This window comes from Chinchilla lanigera, unplaced genomic scaffold, assembly GCF_000276665.1.
Source record: "Chinchilla lanigera isolate Chin_1 unplaced genomic scaffold, ChiLan1.0 scaffold00012, whole genome shotgun sequence".
Taxonomy (NCBI): domain Eukaryota; kingdom Metazoa; phylum Chordata; class Mammalia; order Rodentia; family Chinchillidae; genus Chinchilla; species Chinchilla lanigera.
Genome location: NW_004955413.1, coordinates 29,015,036 through 29,037,316, shown reverse-complemented (window position 1 = coordinate 29,037,316; position 22,281 = coordinate 29,015,036). Strand labels below are relative to the sequence as shown.

The following is a 22,281-nucleotide window of genomic DNA, read 5'->3' as shown; positions in this document are numbered from 1 at the left end:
TGGATGGATGGATGGATGGATGGATGGATGGATGGATGGATTTATGGATGAGTGGATGGATGGATGGATGGATGGATGGATGGATGGATTTATGGATGAGTGGATGGATGGATGGATGAGTGGATGGATGGATGGATGGATGGATGGATGGATGGATGGATGGGTTTATGGATGAGTGGATGGATGGGTGGATGGATGGGTGGGCAAGTGGGCAGATGGATGGATGGATGGACCAATGGATGGACAGATGGATGGACGAACAGATGGTGGATGGATGAATGGATGAGTGGTTGGATGGGTGGATGGGTGGATGGATGGATGGATGGCAAGTGGGCAGATGGATGGATGGATGGACCAATGGATAGACAGATGGACAGACAAACAGATGGATGGATGGGTTGCTGGATGGATGGATACATGGATGGATGGATGGATGGATAAATGGAAGAAATGATGGGTGAATGGATTAATAGCTGACCATTCCACCAAGGAATGATGAGTAAGACAAGTAGCAATTGGATATCATTAACCAGTCAGTTGGTTAACTTCTCCATCAGGACAGCAGCAGCCACACAATTAAGCACTCGCCCCTGAGCACTCCTCATGTTAAATGCACCACACACCATCTCTTGAGCTCACCACTAGCTGAAGAAGTAGGTGTTATTACTAATCCCAGTTTGTTGTTGAGGAAACTAAGGCACGGGCTGCTAAGACAACTGCCTGAGCCCACATGGCTAATGAGGGGGAAAATTCATTCTTGCACCCAAGTTTTCTGGCTCTAGATGCACATAGCCAATGACTCCACATCACCATCCCTACGTGGCTTCTAAATGTCTGTCCCCAAAGGGACGGTAGCATGCAGCCAGCTCCACGGATGGACAGATGGACGGGGGGAGGCACAGACAACAGGAATGAAGCTTGAGGCCACATGGCAGACGACAGGGGAAGAAGGGAGCACCAGCAGCTAACCACCCTCCCTGCATGTCCACCCCAAGCCACATCAGAAAGGAAGCCTCTCCTTCTGCTAGCAAAGTACTCACTCAGAGCTTGGTCCTTGTCTGTACTACAAGGGTAATTACAGGAGGGAAAAAAGGAAAAGAACAGTTAGAGAAAATCTGCAGACCTAGAACATCCCCGCCTTGCCAAGCTCAGCGCCACAGGTCACAGGGACAGAGCGCGCTCATTGCATTCCCGGCAGCCTGGCGGGCAGGTCAAGCCCCTCTGACCACAGTGCTCCAGGAAGGAGCCGGGTCACCCAGGGTGGCAAGCACAGGGATGTAGCCCTGGCTCACAGCTTGACAGCAGCCCCCTGAGAAACCATGAGCTAAAAACCCCCAGCTAAGCTGCTTCTGGAGTGCAGGAAGGGCCACCAAAACTGTGAGAAGAATGAACACTTGCAGGGCTTCTCAGATGCTCAGTTGGGCTCACTTGTTACACAGCAACTGGTAACTGATACAAGTAGCCAAAAGCCTTCAACATCACCAGCAGCAACCAGGTTCACCCAGCCGTACCCAGGAGTGAGCCAGCTGCATGCGAAGTCAGTGAAGGAAGAATGGCCACCAGCCTGTGTGGCCCAACTCCCTCCTGGGGACCCTGGCCAGAGGAGTTTTGCCACCTCTGGAGGCAGAGAACTTGCTTCTGTGGAGCAGGGGCAGGTCTGAAGACACAGTGCCAGAATCAAAAGAATAGGGGTGAAAAAACCTGACGCAGAGGACATGCTAGTGACAGCCATGCCCAGAGGGCCCTCGGTGAAAAGAGACACAGAAGGAGAGTGTGCATCCCTGCAGGTGCCGCTCCCAGGCCTCCCAGAGGCCGCTGGGAGAGAGTCACACCACTGAGAGTGTGGTGTCGCAGGCGGACACCCATCCTCGCCCCCACCCCCATCCTCAGCTGCACTGTCTCTGCAACCTCTGTAGCAGCACAAGGACAGAAATGTTCTGCTCCAACCAGAGAGGCTCTGCGACCTGCTGGGCAGAACCTGTGTCCCAAGCCCAGAATCTGTGTTCCCCAGATGCACCGCAGGGAACGCGCGGGTGGCTGCAGGGGGCCAGGCAGGGGCCTGCAGGGGACTTGCATGCCACACAGGGCAACAGGAGCAGGCGCAGAGACAGACAGGCCCGCTTGTCCTCACCTGCTCGCTGTGAGCTGCTCCACCGACTTCTCCGACTTGAGGCCGCTCTTGGTTCTCTACGAGAGCAAAGTGAGGGACCACTGGCCCCCCTCCTGGTGGCCCGAAGCTTCCCTGGGGGACCAGCCCGCCCTGTCTCAGCCCCTCCCAGGGCGCATCTGTCTCGGGCCGCGAGGACGGGAACGTGACCCCTTCGTTCCCTGAGGTAGTTTGGGTCTTGGGGATGGTGTCAGTGATGGGGGTGGGCATGAATGACTGACGGGGGTGGTGAGGACATCAGTGTCGTCCCCTCCGACTCAAACATGCAGAAGCAAAGCCACAGACCCGCTCGGGGGAGTTTTAACGAGGGGTTTGGAAAAGGTAGGACTGAGTGTGAGTGGGCTGGGCAGGACGCGGCTTGCCCCGTTAGGGCGAACCAGGAGGGGCCTGTGCCTCAGGACCCAGCAGGAGCAGGAGGGCGCCCTTGCTGTGTGCTTGGAGCACAGAATCCTGGGCACTAGCTGGGCACAGGTAGGATGGGCTGGGAGCCGGTGACGTCTCAGGGGAGGGTGGCAGTTTTGCCTCAGTGGTGAAAGTCCCCAACAGCCCCAGCGTGGTCACGTGACAGAGGTGTCACCGGATGGGATCTCCCTAGGGGCCCTGACCCCAGCCCTTGGTGCTGCCCCACTGTGGTCCCGGGGGCACCTGCTGGGTCTGCCAGCCTGGATCACCCCTGCCCCACGCAGCCTGGGACACAGGTGTCAGCTCGAACAGATGGCCGGTTACCTCGATGGTGACAGCCTCCACCCTGACGTTGGGCGGCAGGGCCAGGTTGGGCTGGAAGCGCTGGGCCAGGGCCACAAGGAGGTGCAGCGTGGCCAGCAGGTCCTTGTTGAAGATGGCTGGGAGGGGAGAGGTGCACAGGTCAGAGCAGGCCGCCACGGAGCAGCCGCTGAAAGGAGGCCTCCTGGTCCTCAGAGCCACCCTCCGCAGACCAATTTTGGGGTTAGCGCTTGACTCAAGTGACTCCATTGAGATCCTGGCAATTCTCAGAACTCAGGAAGACAAGGGAGCAAAGCACAAAGCCCCACACGTTCCTGGGCTCTTGAGGGTACAGTGGAACCCACTCATCAACCTCCCCACTGGAAATGAGGGTGACTGCGGGCAGCCCTGTGATCACAGTTTGAGGGTGCAGGTTGCTGCGTGGACAGGGACAAAGCATTACACACGAGATGCTCCCCACAGCGCTGTTTACATGGGACAGCAAAGTGGCCCATGGCCCAAGTGACTGAACCCTCGTCCGATGTACGCCACCTGTGACTTAATTCAGGGTCACCGCATGGAATGATTGATAGGGGAGGGAACAGGACCCAATAAACAGGCTTTGGCGATGGGCTTTCTGTTACACCACTGTCTCCCAACCTTGGAGGAGCTGCTCAACTTCTCTGGGCCTCAGTCTCCCCCTCCGGAAGATGGGAAGAGTCGGAGAACAGAGTGGCAAAATAATCTTCACCCAATAGCTAACGGGGTGCTGCAGGGAGGTCTGACTGTTTCCGCACCCTCTCAATTGCTAAAAGGCAGGCGCTGCAGCTATGGGTTAAACGGATCTGGGAGATGGTACATCCTGCCTCTGGTACCCAGTGCCCGCAGTTTGGACCCGGTGCCCCCACCCCCAGCCACGCACCCTCCACGCTCCACATGTCCTGTGGCTCCTCCAGCTGCAGGCTCTGGTTCACAGCCCCCAGCACCACCTGGAGCTTGCGCCTCTGGCTGGCGGCGGTCAGGGCGATTTCCTCGGCCTCCAGCTGGAGCCCCGCCAGCTTCTCTGCAGCAGGAGAGGGTGCGAGTGCTGAGCAGGGTAGCGGCTGCACAGGGACAGAACAGGCCGTGTGCAGGGCATCGGCAGCTCAGCCGCGTGGGCTCATCCACCTCGGGAGGCCCGGTCCACTCAGGAAACGGGACCGAGCGGCGGGCTGTGTGTCGGGAGCAGGTCACAGCCCTCCCAGCTGCCTCTCCGGCCCACTCCACTCGGTACCACTGGGCCTGGGTCTGCCCAGCGATGGCTACTGCATTCCTGCAGCGCTGTGTGGCCTAGTGCTTAAAGCCTGGACTCCTGGGCTCCTGGGTTCGTTCCTGCCCCATTTTTTTCTTTTCTTCTTTCTTTCTTCCTTTTGGTGGTACTGGGAAGTGAACCCAGGGTCTGCCCACTGATCTACATCTCCAACCCTTTTTTATCCTTTAAGACATCATCTCGCTAAGGTGCTCAGTTGCCCAGACTAGGCTTGAACTTGCAATCCTCCTGCCTCAGCCTCCCAGAGTGCTAAAATTAAAGACACAGGCTACCACCCCTGGCTGACCCCTGCTTTCTTCACTGTGAGACCTTGAACACGCCACTGGCCTCCCAGAGCCCCGTTTCCTCATCTGTAAAGTGGGGCCAGGAAGCATACAGAGCTGTTCAGAGGACCGACTGCGCCTGCCCCAGGAAGAGCCTAGGAAGCCTTGGCCATGGCTGGCAGGAGGCTCAGCAGACCTGATGAGCCCGGCCCCAGAGGGGTGCTAAGGACACAGTGCCCCCACCCATAATTCAGTGCAGCAGACTGACGTGGACACACCAGCCTGGGTGCCAAGGCAGGCGGGGCTCCAGGGCTTGGGAAAACCTGCAGGGCTGCGAGATGGCTCTGTTCATGAGGGGCTTTGCAGACAGGGTTTTGTGGATGAGGTAGGAGGACCCCAGCCCAGCCCAGTCCTGCCCCCGGCTTCCTGGGTCACTTTGCCAGCGAGGACCTGCTTTTCTGGAGGCGGGGACAGCGGGTCTCTTTTTCACTTGGTGCCTAGCAACAGCAGGTACTCAATCAGTGCTGGAGCGGCGGAGCTGAAAGGGCCCCACCCGACACCAGACCCTGACAGGACCAGAGCTCCTGACTCCAGCCATCTGGAGAGCAGGGCAGGTGTCCCCTCTGGGGACAGAAGTAGGCCAGGTGGGGTGGGGCTTACGGAGGAGATGGTGCAGGATGAGCCCGTCGAACATGTCCTCCTCCAGGCTGCGGACCACGATGTGCTCAGGAAGGAGGGTGGCGTTGATCCACTCCATCAGCACCTGCAGCCCACAGGGCACAGCTGGGCAGGTTGGCACAGCCTGGGTGCCCTAGTCACACCTGAGGATGCCTAGCCAAACTTCGAGGCCTGCTCAATGCCACCTCCTCAGGGAAGCCCTCCCTGATCTCCAGGCGGTCGGGGCTGCCCTGGGCTACGAAGACCCTGGGTTTCCCCACCCCAGGACTGTGGGGCCATCATGGGTGGGGTTTCGGTGCTGGGAAGTGGGCACCACCGTCCCAGATATATAAAGATGTGGACTTGGCTGTGGCACTGGGGGACGGGAACAACTGGTAGCAGGCGCCCGATCACAAAAAGCCCAGGTGGCCCTGGGGAGAAGCCGGGAGAAATGCGAACGGGGCTCTTCTGGCAGGGGTCCAGGTCAACCCTGTTGTCAGGACACAGAGCAAAGTGAAGGGAACGTGGGTGCCGACCAAGGGGTACATCTGCAAGTCAGGGGGTGCCAGGCTCAGGTCACCACCTGTCACATGGAGAGGAGCAGGGCATGGGGCCCCTCGGGCCTCTGACTCTGCCAGACCTTGATTGGTCACCCAGTGCAGGGTTGCACCAGGTGGGTTTGCCGAAGGTGGGGAGGGGTGGGGAAGGTGGTTCAAGCCGGAGGCCTCCCTGGAAGAGGCAACAGCAAGGCAGTGCAGAGCCTGGAGGAGCAAGCAGAGGCCCAGAGAGGCCCGAGCCAGGCCTTGCCTCGTGGCCCCACGGTGGCAGCCACACGATTTGGGCCAAAGCAGGAGCTGAGGACAGGAACAGGGCCCTCGGGGCTGCCGTACCTTTTGCAGCTCTATGAACTTGGGGTCCTTCCGGGAATTGGGTGGCAGGTATTTCTTCTTTTCCCCTGGAAGCATGGGGCCATGATGCATGTGGGGGAGACACCTGCAGTCCTCTCCATCCCAGCAGGTCACCCCATTCCCCTTAGGGATGTCAGTGTCACCCCAGATGAAGTGAGATTAGGTTTTAGGGACACGTCCTAACTAAGAGGTGATTTCTTGTGCATTTAAAGTGGAAATGTGACCGGACGTCCTGCATGTCACCAGCTCCCAGGGCCGAGGTGGGCGCCGCCAGGCTGCCCAGCTCCCTGCTGTAGAGGCCCCTGCACCCTCTGAGGCCCACACCTCCCTTCCTCCCTTGCCCGAAGCCTCGCTCAGCAGCCAGATTCGCAGCACACACAGGCCGTGGGGGCCAGCTGGTCCCAGTGGAATAGAGAAGCTGAGCCGGCACACGGCACGGCCTCCTGCGGCAGCCTCACTGCCCCAGGCGGGGACTGCTGCGCTCGCTCGGGGCTGCACCGGCCATGGTGTGTGGGACAGTGGTGCCCAGGACAGCTCCAGGGCCAGGCTCCCAGGGGCTCCCCACCCCGCGCCCACGCCCTCCCCCTCCCCTGCTGCACCTTGCGGCAGCCCCTCCCCCTCCTCCTCTGTGGGCGGCGCCACATCCTTGGGGAGCTGCAGCAGGTTGTAGAGGGGCTCTGGCTCCATCTTCTCCCTGGAGGAGGCGGGGACAGAGGACAGCATCATGGCCCCCAGAGCCTTAGCTCACTCTGTGCTCACTCAGAGACACGGGTGCTGCTTAGAGCCCGGACACCCTGGGGAGAGCTGGGGAGGGCGTGGTGCTGCCTGCATGGGGCCGGAAACAGCTGTACCTTTGCCGACCCCCCAGCCAGAGCTGGAGCTGGGCTGACACCGGGCAGCACCGCCGTCCTGAGAGGACAGAGGGAGCTGATGGGCTGGGGATGTCCCCACTCCAAGCGGCTGGGCTCACAGCGGAGGGCCCCGGGCCTGAAAAAGGCTTCCTCAGGGGGGCTTGGCCCCCAGCCTCTTCTTGGGCTTGAGGGATTCAGGGCTCTAGCCCGCAAAGCCCAGGACGCATGCCCCATGGGGAGGAGGGTACCCCCTCCCCTGTCATTGCTGCAGGCAGTGCCAGGCCTGCCCGTGCCCAGAGGCCAATGCAAAGCCAGCTAGGCCCCTCCGGGTCCCGGCCAGTTCCTCTCTGCAGAGGCTTCCCTGGCTGTGCTGAGGTGGCTCCCCTCCCTCCGCCCACCAGTCCACCCCACATCTGCCCAGCACCCCACACGCACCCAGATATTCAGGCGGGGAGGTCACCTGGCAGGAGGGGAGCAGGGAGCCCCAGCTCTGTGGGGAGGTGGGGGCACCCTGGGCCACTGTCATCAGATTGGCCGCAGCCTGGGGACACCGCCGCCAGGACTGGCTCTCGGCCCCGTTTCCCATCAGACGCTGGCGGTGTGACTCTGGGCCACTGCTTTCCCTCCTCTGGCCCTGATGTACTTGTTCAAAGCAGGGCTGATGCCGCCCAGGGATACAGACCTGGAGGCCCCTCTACTGCTCGACAGCCCTGGGCCTCAGCTACTTCCTCGGCACCGGGATTGCCTTCCTCCTCGGTGAGCAGCATGGAGCCGGGGGGGCAGGCAGTGGTGGACAGGACACAAGGACTCCCACCCCTCCCTGTGTGGCCTCAGCTGAGGCGCTGGCTGCCTTCTGCGCCCCCATCCCACCCCCTTGTGCTTCTCAGGACTCCCCTGTGCCCTAGGGTACCGCATGTGGCTGGGCAGGATGTCCCGCAGCCAGAGCTCCAGGCTGGGCCGCAGGAAGACTCACCGGCTGCTTCTCAACAGGCCTGGGGCTCAGGGCTCAGAGCAGCGCAGGTTCCGGTTCCGCGGGGCTCCTGGGGCCCCAGGGGTGGGAGGCACAGTTGGTGGTGGCTGCTACTTCCTCTGGCGCTGCTCGGAGGTGGACCTGTGAGTGCTTCCTCCTCTTCTGTGCAGTTCAGAGTTTCGGGGCCCAAACCCCCCCCCCAGCCACTCAAGGCTCTGCCCTGGGCACCCCCACCTCCTGTCTCCCAGCTGCTGGGGCTTCAGGCAGTGCTGACGTCCCTCCTCTGACTTCCCCCCTCCCTCCCACCCTCTCCTCTGTCTTCCCACCTTCAGAAGGGCAGGGCAGAAACTGGAGCTCAGCCCCCCAAGTCCCCACCCTCAGCAGGCTGTTCTGCTTCACCTGGGCATCCTCCCACCATTCCTCCAGCCTGCATCATGCAGCGTCCCCCAAGCGCTGACCCGCATCCTCAGCCACCCCGGGGTTCTCCAGGAGAAGCCCAGCCAGTGACCCTTCACCTCCCAGCCACCAAAACCCATCCGTGGAGCTCTGGAGTCCGCAAGCCCAGCCCGGAAGTCCTGCGTGCGTGACTCTGTGGCTACGCCTGACTCCACCCTGGTTCCCAACCTCCTCCTCCCCGTTCCTGCCATGCTGTGTCTTTCCAAGGGATGATCAAAAATTTGGTAAATGCTGCTGCCACAGGCCAACAGCAGGACAGACGAAAACTACAAGAGTGTGTGTCCTCATTCACCTTACTACCAGGCACCATGTGACTTCCGGCTTCCTCCCAAACGCATTCACCACGAAAGGGAAGTATTTGGAATCGACTCAGGACGGCAAGGCAGCCACACAGCACAACTAAAGGCCCTCAGGAAAGAGCACTTCCGGAGCTGCTTCAGAAAGCGGCAAGGACGATGGGACACGTGTGTTTGAAGCGAGGGGGGGGACTTTGAGGGGGACCCATGGCAGTGAAAAAATTAAACACTCCCTGTCTTTTGATCACACTGCACCGTTGCAGGTAACAAATCCTCCTCCGGCTGGAACCTGCACTTCATTTCTAAATTATGACTTGTTCTGGTTGATTCACAGGCAGCGAGGACCTTGTCACCATGAGAAACGGACTGCAGTGGGTTGCTGTGTAGGGCAGCAAAACCGTCACCTGCTGTCCCTCGGCTCTAAGCGCTGTTATAGCCCCCAGCGTGGCGGCTGGGTTGGGGCTGCCTTAGGCAGTACAGTACACGGGGGATGGTGCTGGGGCTGAGGGGTGGGCGTGCTCTTTATCATCAAAGAGTTTAGCGCAAGAGCTGTCCCAGGCCCTCACATTCTCCTCCCAGGAGTGTTCAGGGACCAGGCGGTTCCACCATTCCCTGGAGGCAGCTCTTCCCTTTCAGGGCTGCAGGGCAGAGGGAGCTGAAAAGCAGAGGCAGGATCGAATCCCGTGCGGTGCGGAGGGATGATGCAGACTATATCCATCCACTGAGCCATTTTGTGACGGGCGGGGCTTCGTCTGGGGAAGAGAGGGACTCTGGAAAGTAGAAGAGACCCCTACTCAAGTCTCAGTACCCCAAGCTCCAAGTACTAGAGGGGGCCCTGTCCCAGGTCAGACAGGAAAGTTTGCTGTGCTAGGAAAACCTGCAGCACCTTTCAAGGGGGTGTGGTGCTTATGCTCCTCCTCTCCGCCTCCGGTTCACACACACACACACACACACACACACACACACACACGCACGACCTGCAGACATACATCTTTGGCCAGCTACAGACAGCCCAGGGAGGACTGGCAGAAAGCCGTGCTGGAGAGGAGAGGGCGGATAACTTTCTCCTTTCCCTGCTTTCTCTCCTTTCTTCTCCCTGATAGTACTGGGGTGGGGGTCAAACCCAGGGAAGCTAGAGCCGAGCCCTTTTATTTTTTTTTATGTTTTTGTCTTTTTGAGACAGGGTCTTGCTATGCAGATCAGGCTGGCCTTGAGCTCTCTTTGTAGCCCAGGCTGGTCTCAAACTCACAACGATCCTCCTGCCTCAGCCTCCAGAGTGCTGGGATTACAGGCGTGCGCCATCACACCCAGCGAGCCTAGCCCTTTTTAAAATTTATTTTTTACTTTGGGATAGGATGTCACTTAATTTCTAAGGCTGGCTTCAACCTCGCAATCCTCCTGCCTCGGCCTCTTAAGTGGCTGAGATTATAGGCATGCATCACAGCACCCATTTAGCTGCTTTTAACATTGCAAACTTTTGCTAATTTATGTTAGTGAAATCATGGAAATATGCGTGGGACAGTCGAAGGGCAGGGAGCAAAACTGGGTGTGGATGGTGCTGGAGCCACATTTGGTGACCGCCAGGGATCAGGCACTGGTAGAAACCATGGGTGGCTCCGTGACTGGAGCTTGCATTAAACAAGGCTGGGATAACAGCAAACCCTGGGCATGAGGCATCTCCTGACCCTTTTTCCAGATAGGGCCCGGAGGACAGTAGTGCACTCTGGAAAGCATGGCAATGACTGTCATCTGTGATCTGAAAAGCATGTGCAGAGGCTGCCATGGAAACTTCAATGGATTGAGGTCATTCCAATATGGCAGCAGCCAAGGGGTGGCACCAGTTCACCTAAGGCAAATGGGTGTATCAGTTAGTCTTTGCTGCATAACAAGTGGCCCAAAACTTAACAGCTTTAATCAGTGACAATTTTTACTAAGCATGGGCCAGGGATATAGCTCAGTGGCACAAGCGCCTGCCTGCCAAGCGCAAGGTCCTGAATTTGATGTATGGTACCAAAAAAAAAAAAAAAATTTACTCTGCATATGCTTTTGAGTGGGCTGGGCAGTTCTTCAGGTCGGGGGCAAGCGAGTGATGTCTAGTGGCTCCTTTGCTCATCAGCGGCCATCCGGTGGTTAGTTATCTATCGCAGCCTCCTTCTCATACCTGGGAGCTGGCAGGTTGTTCAGCTGTGGCTGCTGGCTGCTGCTGTACGTCCGTTCATCTTCCAGCAGTGTGGTTTAGGCGCACAGGTGGTCACTGCAGCACACGGGAGACCTGGTGAACGAGCACTCTCCAACTCTCTGCCACTGTCACTTTTTGATGATCCCTTTGGCCAAAGCAAGTTTCATGACCAGCGCAAGAGTCGTTGTGGGGAGGAATGGTCTAAGCGCAAGGATGGAGGGGAGGGAATTCTTTCAGCTTTTTTATAAATAATATTGCGCAGTGGGCCCGGTGGAAGTGATAGAAATAAGGTCAGAGCAGGACACAGAATGCTCCAGCCATGGGGCCACGGGCTTGTGAACCACTGATCCTGAAGCCCCTGCATCTGAGACAGACGGGCCACCTGCTGAGGACCCCCTCGTGAAAACTAGAAGAAACGTACCTCCGTGCATCCCAGGACTAAGTCAAGCCACCATGAGAGTCACGTCCCCAAACCCGGTCACAGCCCTGACCCATTTTCAGATCTCCCAGGCGGCAGGGTCCCCCCACGGGCTTGGCCCCTTCGGGAGTGCAGCGACGTAGGAAGGGCCGGGGGGCGTGTCTTCAGCCTTCCATGCCCGTCTAATAGTAAAAGCATAAAACAAAGCCTTCTTGACAGGTGCGCGGGTGCATCTTCAGTCTGTGCAGAACCAGTTTGCGGGACTCGGCGGCAGGACTGCTCCGGCTGCGGCCTCCGTGCCTCAGCAAGTCAGCGAGGCCGGGGCTCCCTGCACGCAGCTCTCCACTCGTGAATGTCTTTTTCTCTGTCAAAATTACACAGAAAATGTTGACCCGGCCGGAAGGTAATACACCACCTGGCTGCACGGCTGTGAAACTGTCTGGACTGTGACCCCGGCACCCCAGTCTGGAAGGACTGGATCATCCTCCCAAAGCACCTTGCTGCATGCGCTCCAGGGATGCTACCGAGCCAACAGGACCCAGTGAGCAAGAAGCGGCAGGTGAGTAGGGCACCAAGATACTGCTCCCTCGGCCTTGGGTAGTCAGCCTTACCAGGCAGGTCACAGCCAACCATGAGCACTCGATCCATCATCCAACGTACCCTGCAAATTCTACCCCTTTCTGCGTGTCACGAGGTTACAAAGAGTGAGAAGCCGGCGCAGGCGCCCGGTGGTGGCACACACACTACAGCCGAGGTGCTAGCTGCCTACTGAGCCCCTTGGGCATCTGCTTGTTTGGTGACTCAGGGACAACCCGCTCCTAAATGAAGTTGAAGTGGCTGCACCATCATCTACAATTGAGAAGAGGCACAGTACTTGGCGGCGGGTGCTGCTGATTTCAAAGGCAGCACACGTCTTGCTGGGGATGCGCCGGCCCTGGCAGAGTAAACCGCAAGGCTGCCCCCTGGGCGCAGGACCCAGAGCTGGCGACTTCTGCAGCTGCCCTAGAAGCAGAGCCGCAGCTCAGCCATGGCGAACCCTGGTGAATCAGCGGGTCCATGGAGGCCGGAAGTAGGCAAGGAAGACCAGGATGCTGGGTGAGAGGAGGGTCGCAGTCCAGGCCCCAGGCTGCAGCCGCAGCTGTCTGTCCTTCTCTTAGGAATGAGCGGCTCGATCCTTGCCCGTGTTGCGGTTTGAGTGTGACCCACCCCAAGACGCGGGTACTGGAGATTGAACCTCCAAATTCACACGTCAAGGGTTACTGGAGGTGGAGCTTGGGGGAGGGAACCGGGATGCACTGAGGTCCTAAGTGTGGAGCCCCCTTAACTGGCTCACCCGCTTGCTGTGTCTCACCAGGCGACCCCCTCCACTGTACCAGGCTGCACCAGGGAGAGCCTCAAGACTCCCATCAGATGCCAGCACAGCGTTCTTAGACTCTGCCTCTGCAGACACAGGAGTCAGATAACCCTCTGCTCTTTCAGTTACCCAGGGTTGGGTGTTTCGTTACAGCAACAGAAAACTGACTGAGACTCAGTTCCAAATGACCACAGACACGGAGCTGTCCGTCAGACACTGACTGGTATGGGATCTGCCATCTGTAAAGCCAAGTGTGTCAATGAGAAGGAGTACATGGGGTTAGACTCCACAGACCTAATGACACGGACAGATTACCTGAACAGCAGGCTGCCATCTCTCCCTCAGCCCTGGCCTGTGGCCTCATGGGAAATTCCCAGAAGCTGTTCACTGAAGTAGAAAAAGGGGAGTGCTGAGTCACACTCGGTCTCCAGGCCCTCAGGCAAGGACCAGAGGTGCATGCTGCTGTGTGAGTGTCTTTCAGCCCAGCCCTGGGAGGGAGGCACCTCGGGCTCTGCCGGCTAAGAGGGTTCAGTACCCAAGAAAGATGCTAGTACCAGGGGACACCATGGCCACCTGGTCACAATGGCCTTCTAATGCCACCGGAGCAACAGAAAAAAAAACCAGACCGAATTGGATGGGGATTTTAAGCCTGATTCTCCAAGGCAAGGAGGGCTGTGGTAACTCAGTCGGGGTGTGGGGAGTCGAGAGCCCAGCAGAGCCCTTGGTGCGCCCCAGAAGGGCTGTGTCACACGGCACCCCTCCGTGGAAGACCACAGCCACCTCCTGGCAGCAGGAGGACCAAGGCCTCAGAGCCCACAGGCAGGAAGGCTTGGGGCGCCCGCAGAGAGACAGTGTCTGGCTGAGGTCGGGGTGCGGGGAGATGCGTTGTGAAACACAGAGATGGAAAGTTACAGATATAACTGCAGGTTCTTGAGCAGTTGCAGAAACAAGGGTTATAATGACTACACAGACTGTGTGCTTTGCTGTTACCTACACACACGTAGCTTGCGGTTGGCTGGGTGATTATCACATATGCGTAAGAACAGAGACCCTGCGCGGCCCCCGTAGCAGTTGGAGAAGTTTGTATTTGTGATCCCATGGAAAAGTTACTGGAATTCTAGCAAGTTAACTCCAATCTACCACTTCCAGTGCAACCCATGTCAATAAAGACGTTAAGGCATGTTTGTAGTTATGGGGAGCCGCGGGGTCCTAAGTCCAGCCACCATGATGGCCATCCAGAACAAAGGCCTCCACCCAGGGCTGAACTCGGGTTTTATTAATTCGTGAAGAGGGAGTGGCTTGAGGATGAGTGAGCATGAGAGTGGCAGGAAGTACATTGAGTGCTGTGAGCCGGGCTAGGTAGGAGGCCTGAGATCTCCTCTGCCATACGCAGAAAGAGTGATCTGCATGACACAGCTGAGTAGTATGTGATGTTTTGGCGTTGGTGCTTCTGCTGTAATGTGTGATCTTTTATGCCCTGAGAAGTCAGAGCCTCTTATCTCGATCCCAGCCCACAATGTGAAGCAGTGTCTCAAAGACTACACATCAGCACCTCCGCTGGACCGATGTGCATTGCTCAAAGCTAGCTAAAGGGGTAAAGAAAACTCCCAGCCAGCTCTGCACACATCAGTGCATGGAAATGGCCAGGCTCAGCCCAAACGGAGACGACTGCTCCTCCTTCAAGCAGGGTCGCCCAGGTGGTCCTCCACACATAGGCACAGCCATGCACAAACCTCCACGCACGTACACGTGCATGAGAGCACATCTCTCGGAAAATTTTCCTGGCAATGATCTTGGTTTTTAATACCCCAAACCTGCAGAATGTATATGTCTGCGTCTGTCTCAACACAATGCAACACAATGTTGTTTCAGCCAAACTTTATTTAGGAAACACTTAAATTATATTTACATCCCCAAAGCTCAGGGAAAGCGCACCTCCTCCCCCAAAATGTTTTTACTACCTGTGCTTTCTCTTTCACTCTGCTTCTGAGGTATTTAAAGATAATTTGCAGGGGCTGGGGATGTCACTCAGTGGTAGAGTGCTTGCGCAGCAGGCATGAAGGTCCAGGTTCGATCCCTTTCACAACAAAGAAATAAAAATAATTTGCAAGGATGAATATAAAAAAGGTATTATATTCACACAATGGAATGTTACTGAACCTTAAAAGGAAGGGAATTCTGAAACCTGCTACAACATTGACGAGCCCTGAGGACTTTATGTTAGTAAAATGGTGGTCCCATTTCTATGGGGTATCAATAATCAAATCCGTACAGAGAGGGTAGAATAGTGATTCTAGGGCAGGGACCGTGGAGAATGGGGAGTTATTGTTTAATGAATATAGAGTTTCTGTTCTGCCAGATGGAAAAAGTTTTGGACAAAAATGTGAATGAACTCAACCCTATTGAACTGTAATTTTTTTTTTTTTTTTTTTGTCTTTTTGAGACAGGGTCTCACTATGCAGTTCAGGCTGGTCTTGAACTCACTTTGTAGCCCAGTGGCCTTGAACTCGCAACGATCCTCCTGCCTCAGCCTCCCAAGTGCTAGGATTACAGGCATGTGCCATCACGCCTGGCTGAACTGTAATTTTTAAAAGGGCTACGATGGTTAGTTGTATACCATGTATATTTTACCACAATTTTTTTTTTTTTTTAGCAAATAAATAAATTTCAGGGGCTGTATCATTTTACCTCTAAATACTTCAGAATGTGTCTCTTAAGAGTAAGGACACTCTCTTACAAAATGCAATTCCATTATGGTAACCCAAGAAAATTGGCATTGATGTAGTTTGCAATATTTCATTCATAGTCAAACTTCCCAAGTGTTAAAAAACTTTTTTATCACTGTGTGTGTGTGTGACTCAAAGATCCAAGCAGGGACCACACATCACATGTGACTGCATGACTGCCACTTGGCAGCTGGCTGTCCACAAGGCCCTCCCACGTACAGCAATCTTTCCCGACGTCAGAAGTCTTAAAGCATCCGGGTCACTTGCCCCTAAGAGCCACCATCTCTGTTACTGATACAGGAAAATAAAAACGTCCAACCTGAATGATATATGGGACGAGTCTGTGTTCTCTAAAATCGAAGAATGAACTTTAGGAACAACGGAGGTTAAGAGCAGAACATATTTATTGAGGGAAAGAAAGCCTCTGTCCAAGAAAGGGACAGAAGGGGGCCCGAGTGGGTTGCTCAAGACTTTGTCTTTTCTAGGGACTTTTATAGAGCAAAACCACGAGGTGAGGTAGGTGTAAGGTAGGGGAAAACGGACAAAACTATGGTCAACCACTAAGAACTGTTCAGGTAGAACGGATTAAATTGGGATCAAATGGGGAAGCAAGTCAAGTAGCAAGAGGACATGAATACAGAACAGGGGCTTTTCCTGTAGGGCGTTGGGTCAGGGACTCTTCAAGGTGATCACTACCTATTTAGAATGTCAATCCTGGATGTCCATCCCTTGGGAGGTAAGAGGGTGTGTTTGTTTAGTCCTTTGTCTTGAGCTCTGGCCCACAGGTGTCTTGTCTTTCATGTTGGCTCCTTCGAGGGCCTGGCCCTGTCTGACTGCCTACAATATTTCTATCTAACTCAGCTGTCTGTAACATTATTTCCTGGTCTGCTTCTACAGACTGGTAGAAGCAGTCTACCAGTAATAGACTGGTAATAAGTCACTCTTTTTTTCCTGTAAGAATTTTATAGCCCTAGCCAGGCGTGGTGGCCCACGCCTGTAATCCCAGCACTCGGGAGGCTGAGGCAGGAGGATCCTTGTGAGTCTGAGGACAATGTGGGCTACAAAGTGAGTTCAAGGGCAGCCTGAACAGCACAGGGAGACCCTGTTTAAAAAAAAAAAAAAAATAGAATTTTATAGCCCTAGACAAGCTATTTTTATGTTGTTGAATGCTGGGGTTTGTTGTGTTCCTTTAAAGGGTGTTAAAATTCCCCTGGCAGGTCAGGTGTGGTAGTGCACGCCTGTATTCCCAAGGCTCAGGAGGCTGAGGCAGGAGGATCACTAAGTTCGAGGCCAGCCTAGGTTACATAGTGAGACCCCGTCTCAAAACAAGCAAACAAATCCCCTGGCAGGCAGTTAATTGTGGATTACTTTGGTTCTTCTGATGCTTGCTTTTAATCTTGACCTTGTACTCTATGACCCTTCAAATCAGTGAGACCATGTGGCTCTGTCCGGGCCTCCCCTCCTTACACTGCAGTCCAGGGGTTCTTCCAAGCAAGGCTAGGGACCCCCCACTTGCCTCCCTCTTTGTGGGGATCACAGACCGACGGTCTAATATCTCCGACATCTATTTCTTGTATTTGATTGAGCTTTCCACTTATTTCTGCAGGAGAAACTGCTCCATAACTGAAAATTCTCTCCCCATAAATATTTATTGATCACAAGGAAGAGTTAGCTTTTCAGTGCATCTTGACTAAGTAATCAAAATTAACATTATAAAATACAGGGCAAATCAACACAGCCTCTCTCGTGAGCATCACGTGCTGAAAAGGATACATCAGCCACAATTTCACGACCTGAGTCTAGAGGAAAATACTTGCTGCAAGTAGTCGTCCTCCAGGAAGAGCAGCGGGTCCCCAGCCCGTGGTGGCCCAAGGTCAGCAAGGGCGCCGAGCTGGGTCCCGCCCGGGAGAGTCCGGCGAGATGACCAAGAAGGGCCCTTCCTTGTCCAAGTTCTCAGTCTGCTGATTCTGCCAGAGAAGAGGGCAAGTGCCGTGGGAGGTATGGCTCCCCAGAGGCTGGCGGAAGGATAGGAGGGGACTCTCTCAAGCAGAACACGTCCCCCTAGCAAGGCAAAGCTGAACTGGTGGGAGGGGCGGGACTTCCTGAGGGTCCTAACAAGCCGAGAAAAATGGGACAAAACACTTCTCTAAAGACCAAGGACTGGGGCGGGCCTGGCCCTGGGACTTCCTGGGCTCCTTTGCCTCCACCCAGTTGGCCCCATGGCGCCTGCTCGGGGCGTGGCTGTCTCCCACCCGTCCCTACCACACATCACCTTGGAGTCTTCCAAGGCTCAGGGTTCAGGGCAGGGGCCAGTTCTGTCCCTGGTCACTTGTTCCAGGCACAGGTAAACCAGACCTGGGACGAACGCCGGGGACAGGACCATAAGAAAGTCCCTGGAGGGTCGTGCACCATGGCTGTCTTCTGAGAAGTGGGATCTCGGGGGACGATGCTTCACCATCAGTACTGACAGACAGATCCCACCCAGTGAACCATGCCGAGGCAGGCTGGCCCCGAGCTGGCTCTGCCACGTGGGGTTCCCAGCCTCAGCTCTACAGACACTGGGGGCGGGGTGGGGCAGATGGGCCTCGCTGTCCTGTGCCTTGTAGGACACTGAGTAGCAAGGCAGCCTCCACAGTGACAGGCCAGGAGCTCACCTCCCAGGGAGACCGACTACAGACACGGCTTCCTCAAGGAGCACCACGGTGGCCGACAGTGGACTTGGGTTGGGGTGGATCTGCCCCAGAGACCTAAGCTGGGAGGCTTCGGGTCATGAGGCCATCAGTGGCCTCACGGTGACAAAGCTGGGTTCAAACCCAAGCCTTTGTTCAAAGCCTGGGTTCTTTCCAGACACAGCTTGCAATTTTCAGTTCTTTTGTTTCTGTTTTTTGAACTAGCATCTTTGTGCTGCTGTCCCAGACCAGCCACGGTCTTCACACCGCTTTGTAGAGAGAACGGTCCACCAGACACTTTACAGGACCTCTGCCTGGGAGAGCACAAGGTCAGACGACTGCTGCAGGCCACCCAGGGGTTTCCCCTCAACAGTCAAGGTTGGTCAACCTGTGGCGGCACGAGAGGTTTTGTGACCTTCTGTCCCTTCCAAAGAGAGAGGGCAGGGCCCCTCCCAGCAGCAGTGTTCTCACCCAGCCCGTACCTGGCCGGAAGCACTGGGCCAAAGCTCCCAACCCACAGGGTGGTGCAGAGTCCCACAGTCCAGCACCAGGGGGGCACAACCTATGTCGACTGTTAAATGCATGAAGGAGAAAAACAGCAGGCGAAAAAGACAGAGGACAGCCCGGCGCTCCCGCAGTCTTTCTTGGAATAAACAACAGCACGTGGTGAGGCGCACCATGTGGCGTCTTCCCAGCCCGCGTGCCTGGCACGGAAGCGCCCGGCTCGCCCCACCACGGGCGACAATGTGGCTTCCTGCTGTCAGCTCGGCCGTTCTGATCAAAGCCTGGCCAGGGTTTTAGTGGTTTTTATTTAATATCCAGAGATCCAAAGTAAATGTCGCTTCAAACAATTAAAAAGACAATAAAATACTGGCACACACAGGGGGAAAAGAGGCTTCAGCTGTTTTAGAATAAAATCATTCTTTGTTGCAGCCAATTAGGACACCGCGGGGCCCTGGGCTCGGCGCTTACGCAGTGCCATGTGCGCTGGGCTCCAGGATGCAGGGGGACAAGCCGAGGCCAGGGAAGGGCCATGCAGCCATCCTGGGGAGGACAGGGTACGAGTGTCTGTCTGGGGCTGTCCAAGCTCAGCCCCTGGGGGAGACACAATGGCCTTGCTGTCACCTGGTTCCTCTGGGCCCGGCTTCAGACAACCACTTAAAAATCACAAAAATGTGGCCTCCAAGCTCTGGAACTCCCTTGAATTAAGAACAAAGAGAGAGGAAAAAAAAAAAAATGAATGAAGAGAGAAAGGTTTGGGTCCCGAGGGAGTTCCGAGACAGCCGAAGGGAAGTAAGTGGCTTCTAGGGTACAAGTGACCCCAAGATGCCTGAGCGCGGGCAGGCCACAGGAGACAGGGCTCTCGCTCCAGAGATCCCGGCCCAGGAACACGGGGAGACTCAGCCTTGGCACAGTGAACCCGAGCTCAGAGCCTCTGTCCAGGCCACGGGACAGGGGCTGCCAGGACACCCGGATGTCCGCTCGCTTCAGTTGGAAATCCTGATCTCCCTCCTCTGCTCCTTGCGGCCCCCACCACTCCCAGCACGGGTCCCCCCCGCCCCCCCCCGAGCCCGCCTGTGAACACACAGGCCAGGCCCAGCTCCGCCGGCGCCGGCTGCCGGGGTTCCATGTGTGTAACCAAGGCAGCACGGAACGTTCTAGCCCTGGATATTTTGTCAGTGTGGCTCTTTAATGTCACCGCATCCCGCAGGAGACGCCGTAATGCCGTTTTAATTATTTCTTGCCCCTGCTGGGAAACCACCTCCCTCAAAATGGCTATTCGGATCCCATCCCCAGCCTAGCAACGGCGGAAAGAGGACGAATATTAAACTGTTTCTCCAAACTTCGCGCTGACGTTCAATGTAACACGAACGACTTATTCCGCAGCTCTGACCTATTGCAGCAAGGTGGGGCTCTGAGAACCAGAAAGGCCCGTCTGGTCATCGCTGCTGTGAATGCTGAGTATGCAGGGCCGTGTGGCCGCGCAGGGGGCCCCGGGAGCTGGGAGCGAATGCGGCAGGCACAGGCCACGGGGCAGGACACCTGAGAGCAGGAAACCCCGGGAAATGCAGTCACTGAACCCTCATTTCGCTGCGGAGCCAAGGTGAGGCAGGGCTGACAGTGTTTCTTCTCGCAGGACCCTGGAGGTGGACACCGCCTCACTCGGGACGGCGGGGTGAGTGCTCCATGTGCCCCCGCCGTGGGCTGAGCTGAGGTGCCACCCCAAGTGTGAGGCTGCACTTGCAGCCGGGGCTGCAGAGCCGTCACTGAGGGGTGAGGACCTGCGCCTCCGCATGGCTCTCACTGCAGGAGGACCGCTCTGCTAAGAACAGGCATTGAGGACACAGACACACGGCAAAAAAACACAAACCCTGGGAGAAGCTGCCCAAGGAGGGGCCTCGGCAGGAACCGGCCCTGCAGACCCCGGAGCTGGGAGCCCCAAGTTCTCTGTTGCTGAAGCTGCCTGGCCCCTGCAGCTCTCCGCCCCAAAGCCTAGCACACAGATACCCACGTCCATTCCACGTGGCACCCCAAGTTGTTTCCAGGGCGCCTTCGCAGCCGGCTCCACGCCCGGCCCCGGCCCCGCAGCACAAAACCGAGAGCAGCCCTCCACAACCACCGCCTCTGTGAGCAGGGGAGTCGGTCCGCCCAGGTCTTTTGTGCAAAAGATCAACTGAAACTCGAGTGACCAAACGCCGCAGGAGTAGGGGATGAAACACGGCACATCGGAAGCTGCGGGGACTTGAGAGGGAGGCATTTTTAAACCTCAAAAGCCTTTTACTAAAAAGGCCCTGCTTCCGAGGACAGCCCACCCCCGAGGGAGCCCAGAAGACAGGCAGGCTCCCTGGGGAGCGTGCCCGCGCAGCAGCGCCAGCGACAGTGGCACTGGGCCAGCGCCTGTGACCGGTCCCCCCTCCATCACAGGCCGGGTCGAGGCCGAGGGTGGGGGCAGGGCCTTTTCTTTTCCCTCTTTTGATCAAGACCAACAACAGCTAACTCAGCAGCCTGGGAAGCAAGGCTGCAAAGCGTCCATTTTCAAAGGTCCCGGGAGTCACGAGAAGCAGAGGTTGAGAACAACCACCAAGCTGGGATGGAAGCCTGGAAGCCCGGGACGCTGCCCTGGAAGGCTCAGGCCCACGCGGATGGACCCCGCTTCTCCTGCCCGGTAACTGTCCCCGCCGCCGTCGCCATCTGCTGTGCCTGTCACTCCACGTTCTTGTACTTGGTGAACAGGTTGTAGAGCACCCTCAGCGTGGACTTGAGGTCCAGGTTCACCACATCTGCAGAGGGAAACAGAGACAGCACTGGTGGGAGGAGAGAGGCCTCGAGGTTCTCAGCCTATGGTTGAAGGGCAGCCACAGAGTGACCACCTCGTCCCACCCCTGCCGGTGACGAATCGCCGGAGCAGGGAACTTAGGGCACAGTCCGCTCCGAGTCCAGCCTGTCCTCCTACCCAGCCTCCCGCGCTCTCCTCCTGATCCGTGGGAGAGAAAACCAAGATGGCGGCAGGGAACGGCTTGACCATGTGACCTCAGCTCCAGGGGCTGGAGGCGGCTCTCCACGGACCTGGGCTCCCCACCTCCCCAACACATAATGCAGGCAGTGAGACGGGAAGGGCAGCGGCCACAGACCCCGGGCAGCGAAGACCGGGGACACTTGGGGCGGGGTCCACAGTCCTGCCCTCACCTTGCAGAGTCACTGGGAAAGCAGGGGCAGCCGCCCCGGGTCTGACCTTCAGAAGGTCTCAAGAGCCTCGCTGGGAAAGGAAACACTGAAAATCCCACCAGACCCTGCCACCCACAGCATCATCGGCCTCTGCATGGAAGCACAGGGCTCCGTCCTGGGACACTGTGACCCTTGGCCCATCCCCAGGTTCCCTCTGTGGTCCCCAAGGCCCCAACAGCTGCCAGGCCCTTAGCTCAGCCTGTGAACCTCAGTTAAGACAAGATCCTCTTTCCTGCCATTAAGGAAGGTCTTGGGGAGCCAGGGACAGTGAGGTGATCCCGGCCCTGCTCAGACCCACATGGAGCACGCGTGTGCCAAGCCCCTCTGCATGAGCAATGGCCTCTGCTGGGCCTCAGGAGCCCTTAGCCGGCAGACACTGACCCTCAACATCTTCCCGATGCGAGGAGAGGCGCTTGGGCCCTGGGGCCGGTGGCCAGAGGCCTCCTTGGCCTGCAGGTCAAGTGGCTGTTAAGGAGCCAGTGTGGACGCGAGCACGGTGGCATCTCACTGTCATCCCAGCACTGTGGAGGCTGAGGTTAGGCCAGGGGTTCAAGGCCAGCCCAGGCAACACGGGGGAAAGGGCCGCCAATGAGCACCTCTTGGTCCCTGGACGGGTTTGGCAGAGCCCGA

The 22,281-nt window shown here is 56.9% G+C and overlaps 2 protein-coding genes across 4 annotated transcripts in view; both read right to left on the bottom strand.

Annotated features, from left to right (window-relative positions):
• Positions 1-8,744, bottom strand: part of Parvg (parvin, gamma) — an 18,173-nt gene extending 9,429 nt beyond the window's left edge. Inside the window, exons 1-9 of one of the 3 annotated variants that reach the window (XM_005379458.2) lie at positions 8,626-8,744; positions 7,831-7,952; positions 6,606-6,700; positions 5,989-6,053; positions 5,102-5,204; positions 3,792-3,932; positions 2,894-3,009; positions 2,132-2,187; positions 1,041-1,063 (exon numbers count right to left, since the gene is read on the bottom strand). In XM_005379458.2, coding sequence (XP_005379515.1) covers positions 1,041-1,063; positions 2,132-2,187; positions 2,894-3,009; positions 3,792-3,932; positions 5,102-5,204; positions 5,989-6,053; positions 6,606-6,693 — 592 coding nt within the window. In that variant the 5' untranslated portion in view covers positions 6,694-6,700; positions 7,831-7,952; positions 8,626-8,744. The other 2 variants (XM_005379457.2, XM_005379459.2) reach the window with 2 other exon arrangements.
• An 8,142-nt stretch (positions 8,745-16,886) lies between these two features.
• Parvb (parvin, beta) overlaps positions 16,887-22,281 on the bottom strand; it is a 57,817-nt gene continuing 52,422 nt past the window's right edge. The window contains exon 13 of the mRNA XM_005379454.2: positions 16,887-21,206. Coding sequence (XP_005379511.2) covers positions 21,130-21,206 — 77 coding nt within the window. The 3' untranslated portion in view covers positions 16,887-21,129. The remainder of the gene's footprint in view (positions 21,207-22,281) is intronic.